This window comes from Oryx dammah, unplaced genomic scaffold (assembly GCF_014754425.2).
Source record: "Oryx dammah isolate SB20612 unplaced genomic scaffold, SCBI_Odam_1.1 HiC_scaffold_3, whole genome shotgun sequence".
Lineage (NCBI taxonomy): Eukaryota > Metazoa > Chordata > Mammalia > Artiodactyla > Bovidae > Oryx > Oryx dammah.
In genome coordinates, this window is record NW_024070187.1 from 115,974,517 (window position 1) to 115,988,314 (window position 13,798).

The following is a 13,798-nucleotide window of genomic DNA, read 5'->3' on the forward strand; positions in this document are numbered from 1 at the left end:
TGTCGCTGCTCCGCGCATTTTCAAGTTCTTTGCTTTAAAGACGAAAATCCTGACACTGTTGCCACAGACTTTGATCCCAAAATTCACATGTAAGTTACCAAAATTTCCAGCAATGTTTTTAAAAATAAGAACAGAGACAGACCTCATTTTGTGTCCTTTTTTTTCAAGCATCTGTTCTTAGATGTGTTTAGACTCACCCATGACACGTACTTAGGGAAGGGTGCTATAAAACATGAGCGGTGAGTCCAAAGAAAATGACAGATTAATGAGTTTATGTTGATGAGATGATGGGTATGTGTCGAGAAAGAAAAAATGGGCTCTCATCTAATAACAGCAAGATACAGTAGGTCTGATCTGTTAACAGATATGATTGTGAAAAGCTGTTCCTGAGGAAAAGCTGATAAAATACGCAGAGATGTTTTTATAACACCAGAGTAAGAAAGATATCTTAAATGTGACCGAAAGCATTTAAGGTTTGGAGAAGTGGTTAATAAATTTAACTGAATTAAAAATTCTCTGTTCGTTGAAAAAGCACATTTCTTTAACAGGAGAATGTGCCAGTGGGTTGGGAGTAAATACATTCGAACCGTGTGAGTCACGACTAGTATGCATAGGATTATAATGGGCTTCCCAGGAGGCGCAGTCGGTAAGGAACCCATCGGCAATTGCAGGAGTCCTGGGTTGGGAAGATCCCCTGGAGAAGGGAAATGGCAACCCACTCCAGTACTCTTGCCTGGAGAATTCCATGGACAGAGGAGCCTGGTGGGCTGCAGTCCACGGGTCACAGAGCCGGTCATGATTGAGCGGCTTAGCGCGTGAGGGTCAGTGACTTCCCAGGTGGCGCTCATGGTGAAGAGCCCGCCTGCCGGTGCAGGAGACAGACGAGACGCGGGTTTGGTCCCTGGGTCGGGAAGAGCCCCTGGAAGAGGGCACGGCAACCCACTCCAGTACGCTTGCCTGGAGAATCCCATGGACAGAGGAGCCTGGCAGGCTGCAGTCCATGGGGTCACAGAGAGGTGGACAAGACTGAGCGACTAAACCGCAAAATGAAGTGGATGAACACAAGATGCTCAGCTTCACGTTGCTCGTAGACGGCGTGGCTGGGCTCTATGTTCTGACCCACCCTGACGGTCTGTTAGTTGGTGTATGTCGGTCACTGGTATGTAGAGTGCTTATTGGCACACAGGACAGCCTCTCTTCCCTGCGCTTCACACAGACAGGTCTGTGCCAGCCCCACATCCGCGAGTCTGTAAGCACCTTTTCCCAACAGCATCTGCTCACTCTGTGTCTCCGCGTCCCGTTTGGTAGTTCTTGAAAACCTTCTGATGTTGCGTCATTATCGTACATGTTGTATCCGTGATCAATGAGTGGCCTCCCGTGTTACTATGAGACCCGCTGGAGGGCTCGGACAACAGTTCGCATTTTTTAGCAATAAAGTATTTTTAATTGAAGGGATAGCACTGTCTTTTGGGCATAACACACTGCACGTTAACAAACCTGAGTAGTATAAACGTAACTAAGACGTGCTGGGAACCAGGGTGCCTGCACGGCTCGCTTTGCTGGGTCCTGGCTCACTGCAGGGGACTGTAGCCGAGCCCACTATGTCTCCACAGCGCCTGGGGTTGGATTAATAGGGATGAAGCACAAGCTGGAATCAAGATTGCCAGAAGAAATATCAATAAACTCAGATACGCAGATGACACCACCATAATGGCAGAAAGCAGAGAGGCCCGTTGATGAGAGTAAAGGAGAGTGAAAACTCTGGCTTCAGACAGCGCATTAAAAAGCAGTGATGTCACTTTGCTGACAAAGGTCCCTCTAGTCAAAGCTGTGATCTTTCCAGTAGTCATGTACAGATGTGAGAGCTGGACCATAAAGAAGGCTGAGTGCCAAAGAATTGATGGTTTTGAACCGTGGTGTTGGAGAAGACTCTTTCGAGTCCCTTGGACAGCAAGGAGATCAAACCAGTCAATCTTAAAGGAAATCAACCTTGAATATTCATTGGAAGGACTGATGCTGAAGCTCTAATACTTTGGCCACCTGATGCGAAGAGCTGACTCCTTGGAAAATACCGTGATGTTGGGAAAGAGTGAAGGCAGGAGGAGAAGGGGACGACAGAGGATGAGATGGTTGGATGGCATCACCGACTCAATGGACATGAGTTTGAGCCAGCTCCGGGAGTTGGTGATGGACAGGGAGGCCTGGCGAGCTTCAGGGTCGGACACGACTGAGCACCTGAGCAACAGCTGTCTGTTTTCTAGTTCTTGTTCGTTCTTGTTTTTAGTTTTTTTGTTTGTTTTCCATTCTTTTCCTGTTTTTTGTGGTTCTAACTGAGCCTTTTCTGTGATCCCATGTTCTCTCCTTGGTCACTTCGCCACTTACACGGCTCTTTCTTTGCTGACTTCAGTGGCTGCCCTGACGTGTGCGGTCACCAGCTGGCCCAGGTCCGCTTTCAGATAGCATGCTGTTCCTTCCAGGGGGCGGTCTGCTTCCTGACTCCTGCCGCCACCCTCCTGTCCCCACATCCCTGCTGTTCGTGTCTCCTCAGGTCTCGAGGACGGGGTGTCAGTTCAGAGTCCTGGCTGCTGGTTTTTCTCCCAACACTGTAAACATCTGGCCTCACTCCTTGCCTGCATGGTTTCTGGGGCGAAGCCAGGCGTAGTTCTTACCGTAGCTCCCCCGTAGGTAAAGTGTCCCCTGCCCCGAGCTTCTTTCAGGATTTTGTCTTCACCTTTGATTGTTCCTAAACCTGAACCTGACGTGCCCTCCGGTGGCTCTCCTGGCGTTGGTCCTGCTGGGTGTCCTCTGGGCTCCCGGGTCTGTGGTTTGGTGTCTGACGCTGATTTAGATAAATTCTCAGGATGTGCGGCACGTCTTCTGTTCCCCTCTCTCTCCTCCTCTCGGGGTCCCCATTACGTAACAGGCTCACCCCAACAGGCCTCTGCTGTCCCCCAGCCTGTGCTCTTGGCTTTTGGGCTTTCTGGGATTCTGTTGAGATCTAGCTTAGAGGTTCCTCCCCAACCATGTCCAGTCTACTCAGCATCAAAGGCAGCCTTCTTTTCTGCTCAGGGCCTCCGCCTCGCATTGCCTTCTGGCTCTCGCTTAGAATTTGCACCTCTGCTTACTCTCTGTCTGACCCGCACACTGCCGGCTTTATCCGTTAGCGCCCTCAGCACGTCAGCCCCAGCTGTTTCTGGTTTTTGTGGCTGCAGGGTCTTCTTTGCCACTTGGGCTTTTGCGGCAGGGAGGGCAGGCTTCTCCTCGTGGGGCTTCTGTTCCGAGCACAGGCTGCAGGTTGTGTGGGCTCAGCCGCCGTGGTCCCCAGTTTCCAGAGCAGAGGCCCAGGAATTGTGGCACTTGTGACGCACGGTCTTGGTTCCTCCGTGTCACGTGGGCTCTTCCCAGATCAGGGATTGGACCCTTGTCCCCTGCGTTGGCAGGCACGTCCTTTACAATGGTAAAGCCAGAGAACCAGAGAACCCCGACCCCAGCTGGTCCCAGCCTGGGAGCTCCAGCGCCCCTGCCGTGTCTGGTTCTGATGCTTGTTCTGTCGCTTTAGACTGTTTCTCGGCACTCGGTATCTTGTGAGTGTTTAGCCAGACGTGATGCGCTGCGTGAGAAGCTGTCTTCATTCTGTCAGCATCTCTCTCCCAAACCCTCAGCGCCCACTTTCAGTAGTGAGAGGACAAAGGTCCTTCCTGTCGGGCCCTGCCTCCCCCTCGTGGTTTATAATTTCTCCTTCACCTCGTAGGTAGATGTCACTCCACACATGCACACATGCGCGCGTGTGCGGTCACCCGGACACATGCGTGCACACTGACAGGCTGCAGCCTGAACCCTGCAACCTCTCGAGGACTCGCTTCAGTTTCGGCTCTCATGACTTAATCGTAGACATTTCCTGTAATAACCAAGTTCCCTTTGTTCTTAATCCCAGCTATGCGAAGGGAGATCTGGATATTTCTTACATCACGTCCAGAATTGCAGGTACGTTTGCCAGCATTAGCCGTGAGGATGTCTTCTGGTTCTTCCCTGTCTGGTGACGTGCGCCGGGTGCCAGCCTCGGGTGTCTGTCCGTGTGTCCAGTGTGCCTCCAGGCTCTGTAGCCGGCAGTCCTGTGTCAACCCAGGGCTCCGGTCGAGCCCCCTCCCCAGTCTGGAAATGTTCTGGAAGGCTGAGGTCCTAAGGGAAGTGATGCGAGGTGGCACATGTCAAGTCCAGACACTCAGAGACCCTGTGGTGCTCCGGGCCACGTGGAGGCTGAGCCTCAGGAGGGTCTTGGGGACCCCGACTGGGGATCCCTGGGGACCTGATGAGCGGCAGGGCAGGGTCTAGGGGCCTCTGATCCCCCCCTTCTCAGGACCACCGTACTGACGGGCCAGCAGCCACGAGCAGTGGGGCCTCACACGGCTGACCTCACACCGTGGCTGGAGAGGCCTGCAGGGGCTCCTGTCTTTCAGTCATGTCGTTCCCGGCGGAGGGCGTGGAGTCGGCCATCAAGAACAACATTGAGGACGTGCGGCTGTTCCTGGACTCGAAGCACCCAGGTCGCTACGCCGTCTACAACCTGTCCCCGCGGACCTACCGGCCCTCCAAGTTCCACAACCGGGTGAGCAGCGGGCTGGTGCCGATGCTTAGGATCCACCCCGGATGCTGCCTGGGGGTTGGGGGGCGGTTCTCAAGGATCTCTGAGCGTCCCTGAGCCCGTGGAGCCTCCAGAGGGAACACTAGGCCACGCAGTCTCGTCCGCTGTCGCTCGGCTCGTGGACACCGTTCGCGGTGCAGAGTGAGCGCGGGTGCGCCGGAGCCTGGCTCCCGAGCCCTGCTGCACGCCCGGGCGGGGGGCGGCGGGTGGTGTGGGGAGGCCGTGTCTGCGCGCCGCTGGCGAGCCGTCCCCCTCGCAGGTCTCTGCCTGCGGCTGGGGCGCCCGGCGGGCCCCGAGCCTCCACAGGCTGTACCGCCTCTGCAGAGACATGCACGCCTGGCTGCGCGGCGACCCTGGCAACGTCTGCGTGGTGCACTGCACGGTGAGCGGGCAGCCTCCGGGGCACTCAGGGCGGAGGGGGCCTCCCGGCTCCCGGGCGGTGGCACTGGGGCTGAGAGGAGTGGCCGTCTGGGCGGGCTCTCCCGGGGCTCCACTGAGCTGCCCCACCTCGGGCGATACCGAGCGCCAGCCAGCGACCGCTCCTGGCCGTGGCTTTGCTTGGGCCTGCGCCACAGCCCGGGCCTGGTGCCCGGGGTGGGTCCTGTCGTCCCAGGGCTGCAGACGCTGGAGGGAGCAGCGGCTGTCGGGGAGGGTGGGGGGGGGGGGCGCAGGCCCTGCACCTGCTGTGTCCACGCCTGGGTCCCCTGGCAGCAGGGCTTCCGGCAGAAAACCGTCCTCACGGTGGTCTTCCTGCCTCTTTGGTGGAAGACGGTGGGTCCCCTCGGGCTGCTCTGCCTCCTGGGACCCTGTGTCTGACCCCCTTCTGGGGCTGAGGATTTGTGGACATCTTGTCCAGTGGGGTACCCGCTGGAACCTGCCCTTGGAGGTCTTCGCTGCCATCCTGGTGTTGGTGACGTCAGGCAGGAGTGACGACGGGGAGTCGTAAAGGTGCCCGTGGGTGGCCGGGCGCAGAGGTCGGGTCGGGACTGTGAGTGTGTACAGTGTGTGGTCTGCCACCTCAGGCCTTCTGCTGTGGATCCCTGCGTCCCTGCCGCAGGTGGGGTTTCCTTAGCCCCCCCAAGGAGCCCCAGCCCCAGGCAGAGGCCGTGACCGTCCCGGGGGAGTGAGCACTGCCCGGACGCGCCCCACGCTCTGTCCTAGGACGGGAGGGCGGCGTCGGCCGTGGCCGTGTGCTCCTTCTTGTGCTTCTGCCGGCTCTTCAGCACCGCGGAGGCCGCTGTGTACATGTTCAGCATGAAGCGCTGCCCACCGGGCATCTGGCCGTCCCACAAGAGGTACGGTGTCTGCCGTGGGGTGTGGGTGTGGCATCGGGGCGCACAGGCCTGCAGGTGCAGTCGGGTGGCTTCACTTCCTGCCCCACCAGGGCCCTTGAGCAGCGCCTCCGTCCGTTCCTGGCACCTGCTTTCCCAGCACCGTGGCCTCTTGCTCGGTGGGCAGGGGCACGTGGCCCGCTGGCTCCAGCTTGCAGGTGGAGCGGCGTCTGGGAGCTCTCTGGCCGCACACGAGGGCAGAGCCCCCTCTGCGCTGTGTCCCCCGCATCAGGGTCTGTGGGACTCATGGGTTTCCAGGCTGTCTTTGCTGACCACTTACACGAGATGGTTTCCTGGGTCTGCAGCTGGCCCCTGCCCACCCACTGCCTTTCTGGGGCTACCGCCTGCACCCAGGCCAGCATGCCTCGCTTCCATCCACCTCATGGCAAGAGGGGGCCTGGTGCTCTGTCTCAGGAGTCATTAGGCCCCTGGAGTCCCTGGGGAGGCTTCCCTGCTCTGTGGGGAGGGCCTTGGAGTGGGGAGAGCTAGGGCCCTGACCCTGGGGGTCACTGGGGAGCGTCCAGGCTGGTGAGGCACCACTGTGAGTATCGCCCTCACTCAGGGTGGCTCCGCGGCCTGGATGGTGGGGTGGGGAGCTTGCCTCTCTCCTGGTTGTCGGCCCAGCCTGTCGGCTCACTGCCCCGGGGCAGCACCTTATCCCTCACCCTCCTGAGAGGGCTGGCCACACTCTGCTGTCTTCTGTGTGGCTCCAGGGGGTGGGGGCCCATCCGCTGTGCAGAAGGGGCAGGAGAGCAAGGGCTGGGCTGCCAGGCAGGCCTCCGACCCTTTCAGCCGGTCAGCCTCCCGTGCGGGCGTGCCAGTGCTCAGGGTTGTGGTCAGAGCCAGCAGTGTTGCTGCTGGTGTGTGTGTGCCTGGCCCTGGGCCCCCTAGTAGACCCCAGGCTGCTGCCCTGGAGACGTGCAAGTGTGGAGGGTGTCCACCCCCTCCCGCCCCCAGCAGCTAAAGAGCAGCGCCAGCCAGCTCTGAGCGCACAGCTTCTCCACGCCTGTTGGAGAAGCCGTCTTGGAGCCTTCGGCTGGCTGCCAGCCCCAGGAGGGACAGGGCCCACCGGAGAGGCAGGCGGGGTCTGCGCCCCAAGGACAGGTTGGCGAGGGAGGCTGCCGCTCAGGGGGCATGAGGTCACCCCAGGGACAGTCAGATGAGGCGGCCTTCACACGAGACTCGGAAGCGTGCTGGGAAGTGTGGGGTTACTGGTCCGTGTATTCGAGGCTCTGACGAAGTGGGGGCTGGAAGCCGTGCTTGAGCAGGGAGGGAGCCTGTCAGAAGCTCTGTGCCCTGGAGGGGCGTAAATGCCATTGGGCCGCGTCAGGCGACCCAACAGACACGCCCCGCGGGTCCCTGTGGGAGACGAGTCTGAGGAGGTCCTGAGGATTTCCCCAAGTTAACGGAGGAGCTCGAGCCTTGGACGCCCGGAGGACAGAGCAGGCCTCAGGACAAACCAGAAGGCACACCTGGGCCGCCGGGAGCCACCACGGGCGCCCTCCACGCGGCCAGTGTGGGTGCCCAGAGAGACGCTGAGGCCACGAGGGGAGGCCTGGGGCGTGCCCGGGTGACCCAGCAGCTCGTGCCGGCAGCGTGGGCCGGGGGCGGGCAGCTGTTGGGAAGCCGCTTCGTGGCGCTGTGGGCCTGCGCCCCGGCCCTCACGGGGGTGGGCAGGGGCGTGTGCGGGCTGTGCCCAGAGGCCGGAACTCGCGCTCATGCCGCCTGCCCGCGCTCGCTGCCCAGGCTGCCTGCTCTTCTCAGCCTCGGGTCTTGCATCTGCTTCCAAGCTCACTCAGGCTGTGGACGGGGGTCCCGGGTCCTGGCTTCTTGCTGTTGGTGAAAAGTGCCCACGTCTCCTGGCACACGGCGGTCTTACCACAGCTGTCGCGAGTAGTGAGAGTGCTCTGGTAACGTGAAGCGTGACAGTTGTGGGTTCAGGTTCAGTCGTGGCCCCCGCTTGTTCCCGGGAGACAGGTTAGACCAGGGCCGGAGATGGCGGCGCCACGGTGGGTGGGTGGGTGGGGGGCGTCCACACAGAGGGGGCGGAGCCTTGCAGGGGGCGGTGCCTCGGGGTGGCCCCACACTGAGAGGGTGGAGCCTCGCAGGGGGTGGAGTCGCACGGGGCGGTGCCTCAGAGGGGGTGGCCCCACACGGAGGGGGTGGAGCCTCGCAGGGGGCGGTGCCTCAGAGGGCCCCACACTGAGGGGGCGGAGCCTCGCCGAAGGGGTGGAGCCACGCAGAGGCAGGCGGAGCCTAAGGGAGGGGTGGTGCCACACGGGGCAGAGCCGCACCGGGGCCAGGCCACAGAGAGGGCAGTGCCTCAGAGCGGACGGAGCCATGGAACCGTTGAAACACGAAAGGAGTCGCGGGAGCAGGTTGCAGGTCCGCAGAGCAGGACGCGTACAGTCTCAGGGGCCAGTCGAGCAAGTCAGTGGGTCAGATCAGAGCCATAGCATGTCCCACGATGGGAACGTGCGCTCGGAGCCCTCAGAAAGGCCCAGTCTGGGCCCTTAAACTGCAGCAGATTGAGAACAATAGAAGTCATGTGAGACGCGTTCCCAGGCCATTGAGGAGTTAATCCAGAAACCAGGACAGCAAGACTGCTTTGGAAACCCTAGATGTTTCCAAGAGAAAAAACCTACTTCTGAGTAGCCACGAATCAGAGAGGAAGTCTCAAGGGAAATGTAAAGGCATTTTGAACTGAGTGAAAATTGCATCAGATTCATGAGATGACACTAGAACATTGCTTTGAGGGGAATTTCACGTGAAATGCTTACGTGTGATTGAAAAAGGGGGGGGGTGTCCTGACAGGCTCCAGAGACGGAGCGTGCGTGTGACGTAGCGTGTGGGCTGCACGCGGGGCCCGTGGATGATCCCGTGGGCCGAGTACGGAGCACACGTGACCCGGCTTGCCTCCTGCCCTCCAGGTACATTGAGTACATGTGTGACATGGTGGCCGAGGAGCCTGTCACGCCCCACAGCAAGCCCATCCTGGTGAAGGCCGTGGTCATGACCCCAGTGCCGCTCTTCAGCAAGCAGAGGAGCGGCTGCAGGCCCTTCTGTGAGGTCTACGTGGGGGATGAGCGTGTGACCACCACGTCCCAGGAATACGACAAGATGAGGTGGGCTTGGGCGCAGGCCCTTCTGTCTGCGCACCCTTGTGCTCCTGGAACTGTGGGAGGCGCCTGTTCTCTGGGCTTGCAGCTGGGTGGTGGGCCTCAGGGCGGTGGGCTGGAGGCAGAGCTGGCGGAGCCCTTGGGATTCCTCCGGGTCTTTGTGCTGAGTGGCTCCTTGGGCGTCATTTCTCGGAGCATCGTTCCGCCCAGACCCTGACGTAATTTGGTAGAAAACCCCCGAGGCAGGAGGAGACCGCTCCGGTCTTCGTCAGCATGTGTGCTTCTTGCTTACGTAAGGGAACTGCTGGTCTTGGTTCTGTTCTCCAGAGATTTTAAAATGGAGGATGGCAAAGCGGTCATTCCCCTGGGTGTAACGGTCCAGGGGGACGTGCTCATCATCATCTACCATGCGAGGTCCACCCTAGGAGGAAGGCTGCAGGCCAAGGTAAGGGGGAGGGTGCCAGCGGCCCTGGGCTCAACGGTGAGCTTGGCCCTTCGTGTGCAGTGAGGGCCCCAGTCCCGCCTGTGTGGCAGAGCCGGTCGGCAGCCTGTACCTGCCCTCTGCACGGGCCTGAGGGCCTGCTGGGCTGTGGCCTGGGGCTCCCCTGCGGGCCGAGGAGCTGCTTGTCAGCAGAGGCACCACCCTGATGTCTGTGTGTCCCCGCCACCTGGAGCCCTGCCTGCGGCTCTCAGGCCCTGGGACCCAGGAGAAGCCCGGCAGGGCCCCCGCCCAGCCTGAGGATGGCTGCCCCGGTGCTCCCTCCCGCAGGTGGCGTCCATGAAGATGTTTCAGGTCCAGTTTCACACGGGGTTTGTGCCTCGGAACGCAGCGGCTGTGAAGTTTGCCAAGTATGTTGCTGCTGCACCATGGGGGGATGGGGGGGTTGGGGCACACAGACACCCCTGCGGTGGGTGGGGTGCAGATGAATGCCGTGCGGTGGAAACTGGCAGGGGCCCAGGAAGGCTCCTGCAGGAGGTGCCACGCGGGGGCTGCTCGTGGTGATGGCTCGGGGGGCCCCCAGCATCAGGGATGTGGGCTGGAGGTGCCTCCCATGTTTCCGCCTGTCGTTGCTCGAGGCTCGTGTTTCCGCCTGTCGTTGCCCTTTAAGAGCCTCGAGGCTCGTTCCCGTCTGTTAGCGTGTTTTCATGTTGGCTCCTCGCGTTCTTCTTTATGTGACAACAAGACAGAGACGAGGAGGGTCGCATCTTTAGGCCCCAGGTTTTTCTCCTTCAGGGAGGTTGCCTCAGGGCTTCCATAGGCCTTGCTGCCTGAGACGTGTCTCTCAGTAGATGCCAGGTGATGAAGACACTGAGCAGAAGAGCTGCGCGCCTGAGCTGGGGAGTGGCGCTCCCTGCTTGGGTCGCGTGTGCGGGGAATACAGGGGTTTCACTGCAGGCCTGGAGCGGGTAGACAGGAGGCAGGTGTGACTCGGGGGCTGCGGACCGTCACAGCCGGAACCGCGAGCCGCCGCACGCGTGGTAGCAGAGTAGACGTGGGAGCGTGGTGGAGGCGGGGATGTCACGTGCTGGGGAGAGGCCAGGCAGCCCTGTTTGGAGCCCGAGGAGAAGAGGATGCAGGGGAGACAGTGCTGGAAAGACCACTGGCCGGAGCTTTCCTGAAGCTGATCTGAGAGACATGAAACCGTAGAAGCGAAGCTGGACGCCGGGACCCCTCTGGTGGTCCCGTGGTTCAGACTCAAAGCTGCTAGTGCAGGGGGCCTGTGTTCGATGTCTGGTCAGGGAACTAAAGCCCATGTGCCGCAACTGAATGTCCAGGACAGCCAAATAAAAAGCACACCAGAAGCAGCAAGCAGCTCCTAGAAGGAAGGCTGTCAAACTGCCGAAGACCGAAGAGAACCTTTCCAGTGCCCCCGAGTGGCCTTCAAAGTAAGGAGACCGGCAGCTGCCGTGCACCTGCGCGGTGGAGTCACGTTGGGGCACTTAACGGGAGAAGAGCATCACCAGCTGGGAATTCCACGTCTGGGGGAATCACCCTTCAAAGGCGACAGCCAGTCAGAGATGTTTTCAGGCAACGAAACGTTTGCAGCACGTGTGTTATGGGTGGACCTGTGGGGCCGTGTCCAGGACATGTAAGGAAATGGGGATTGAGAAGAGAAAGCCCCCATTAAAGGTGGGCAGGAGGCTCCTGGCACTTCAGAGGGATGGCATCCACATGGCCTGTGAGCTCCTGGCGGGCCGCCGTGTCCCTCGTTGCCTGGGAAGCAGTTCAGAGCTGTGAAGGCGACAAGCAACGCTTCGGGAGCCACGCAGAGTTAGCGTCTTCTCATGGTGACAGTTCCTTGCGATGAAAACCGCGGAGATGGCTGTAGAGTTGGAGTCGTCTTGTGATGAGAACCACTGGGATGGCTGTAGAGTTAGAGTCTTACTCATGGTGAGAACTCCTCGCGCTGAGAACCGCTGAGATCTCCATCTCAGCGACTTCCACGCCACAGGGCGGCACCGCTAGCCCTGCCCCTAGAGCCTCAGGCTCAGTGGCTCCAGACTGGGGAGAGGCCCAGTGCTGTTGGTGGTCGAGTGGTGAGTGAGACGTGGCGTCACATCTCTGACCCCTGGTGTCTGCTCAGGCCTCCCGTGGGGTCCCTACGGCCCGAGCAGCGGCCACCCCTGGGGGTGTGGTCCTGCTTGTGTCTGTAGAGAGACTGGGTTTACTCTGCGTGGACGGCTGTGCTTCACTGCAGGTCACGCCTCTGGAAGTGGACTCATTGGTTGAAGAAGAGAAAGGCAAAGGGGTGCCTGGTGGGCTGCTGAAAGAGGATGCTTCAGAGGGACTCAGATTCCTTGGGGGGCCTCCTGTGGTGGGGGCGGGGAGCAGGTGTGAGCGAGCAGGGGGCAGTCTGGGGCGAAAGCCAGTGCGTTTGTTCCCTGCCCAGTGGGTGGGGCCTGGGCCCTCTGAGACCCCAGCCCTTGGGGGACGCTGGGGGCTGCACCTCTGGTCACAGACCTCATTGTGTCCTCACCAGCTGTGAAGACCCTGGCCTGGGGGCCGCCTCTGGGCTGGACCGGGCGGGGAGGTGGGGTGGGTGGCTGCCAGCATGCTGCCAGGAGTGGGCCCTGGGGCCCTGCCACCCTGGAGCTGAGCTTTAGCAGCCCCGCTCCCTCTGTAGGCTGGTCCCCACCTCGTGGATGGGCCCCTCCCCAGGCCCTTCGCCGCCGTTGCTGTCGGGCTTCCCTGCTGTGGTCCCCGCGCCTTCTCCTCCCGCCGGCTGACCGACCCGGTGCCGCCATCTGGGGGCGCCGCAACAGGACCTGAAGGAGAGCCCCGCGGCCCGGCAGCTGCTCCGCCTGCGCCCACCTGGGCCTGGCCTCACCCCACAGAGGCCTCTGGTTCCCTCCTCGTGCAGAGGGGGCCATGACTGTGAGGAATGGGAAGGACTGACCGGTGGGCGTCACTCTGGTGTCACGCGTGCTTGCGCATCCCATGTTGCTGGGTCGCGACGTCGTAGGCCCTCGGGGACCCGCCACTCCTGTTTAGTTCCTCCTCTCGTCCCCTTACTGTTTTTACACGCACAAGCAGTAAGTAAAGCGAACAGAGGTCAGCAAAGGATCCGCCGCGGGCCCTGCCACCTGGCTGAGGACCTGGGGTGCACCAGTGCCGTCCTCAGGTGGCCCCGGGGGAGGAGGAGCAGACTGGAATTCCCTGCCGGTGGAAGGCCGCAGGCCTCGGGCTGCCCGGTGAGCTGGCCGCCGCGGCCAGGCTGCTCCCACCCCGCGGGGTAGGCCATTGCCTCTGCAGCAGCTCCCAGAGGTCTTGGTTTGTGGGCATCTGTTCACAGGGGTTTGGCCAGGATGGATGGCATTGTTTTTATTTGAACCTGCATTTTACGATCTGAGAGCCTGATCCGATTTCAAGCCCAGGACCTGAGGGGTGATGGGAGTTGGGCTCCTGCTCTGAGAGTGTGGTCGGGTCTTGCTGCACACAAACCCCGCAGGCCCCTCTGACCCTTTGCTCGGTGGTGGCTTGCATGTCCAGAGCATGCGGCGCGGGCGTGGTGCCAGCCGAGAAAACGGCCCCGCCCCCCGCTCGCATCCTGGTGGACGTTGACCCCTGAAGCGCCCATAGTCCTTCCTAACCTGCGTTTGGCCTCCAACCACAGGTACGACCTGGATGCTTGCGACATCCAGGAGAAGTATCCTGACCTGTTCCAAGTGAGCCTGGAGGTGGAGGTGGAGCCCAGAGACAAGCCCGGCCGCGAGGCCCCGCCTTGGGAGGGTGCAGGCATGCGAGGGCTGAACCCCAAGATCCTCTTCTCCAGCCGGGAGGAGCAGCAGGACGTCCTGTCCAAGTTTGGTGAGATCTGGCGTTGTGGGCACACCTGCGGGGACCCCCCCCGTCCGTGTGTCACAGTGCCTCTTTGCAGAGCACTTGTGAGCGAGCGCCGGAAGTGCCTGGCGGTGACCCTGGGGCTCCCTTGGCCACAGTGCCAGCTGCCTGTGTCCTCGGCTGGCTTTTTCTCCATTTTTTTACGTGAGGTGTAGCTGCTGCCAAGTTGCTTCGGTCATGTCCGACTCTGCAACCCCATAGATGGCAGCCTACCTGGCTCCCCCATCCTTGGGATTCTCTAGGCAAGAATCCTGGAGTGGGTTGCTAGCTAAGTATTCCTAAGAGCAGGTACACCTCTGTGACCACCTGTGTGTGCCTGGGTATACGCGTGTGCACACGTGGGACCCCGGGCAGCCTCAGGCAG

General features: G+C 60.8%; 1 protein-coding gene across 3 annotated transcripts in view; it reads left to right on the forward strand.

Moving 5' to 3' along the window:
• Positions 1–13,798, forward strand: part of GAK (cyclin G associated kinase) — a 48,642-nt gene that overhangs the window by 26,219 nt on the left and 8,625 nt on the right. For all 3 annotated transcript variants that reach the window (XM_040237726.1, XM_040237727.1, XM_040237728.1), the window contains 8 exons: positions 3,935–3,984; positions 4,458–4,606; positions 4,902–5,024; positions 5,804–5,937; positions 8,904–9,098; positions 9,420–9,537; positions 9,862–9,941; positions 13,208–13,401. In XM_040237726.1, the coding sequence (XP_040093660.1) occupies positions 3,935–3,984; positions 4,458–4,606; positions 4,902–5,024; positions 5,804–5,937; positions 8,904–9,098; positions 9,420–9,537; positions 9,862–9,941; positions 13,208–13,401 (1,043 nt within the window). The remainder of the gene's footprint in view (positions 1–3,934; positions 3,985–4,457; positions 4,607–4,901; positions 5,025–5,803; positions 5,938–8,903; positions 9,099–9,419; positions 9,538–9,861; positions 9,942–13,207; positions 13,402–13,798) is intronic.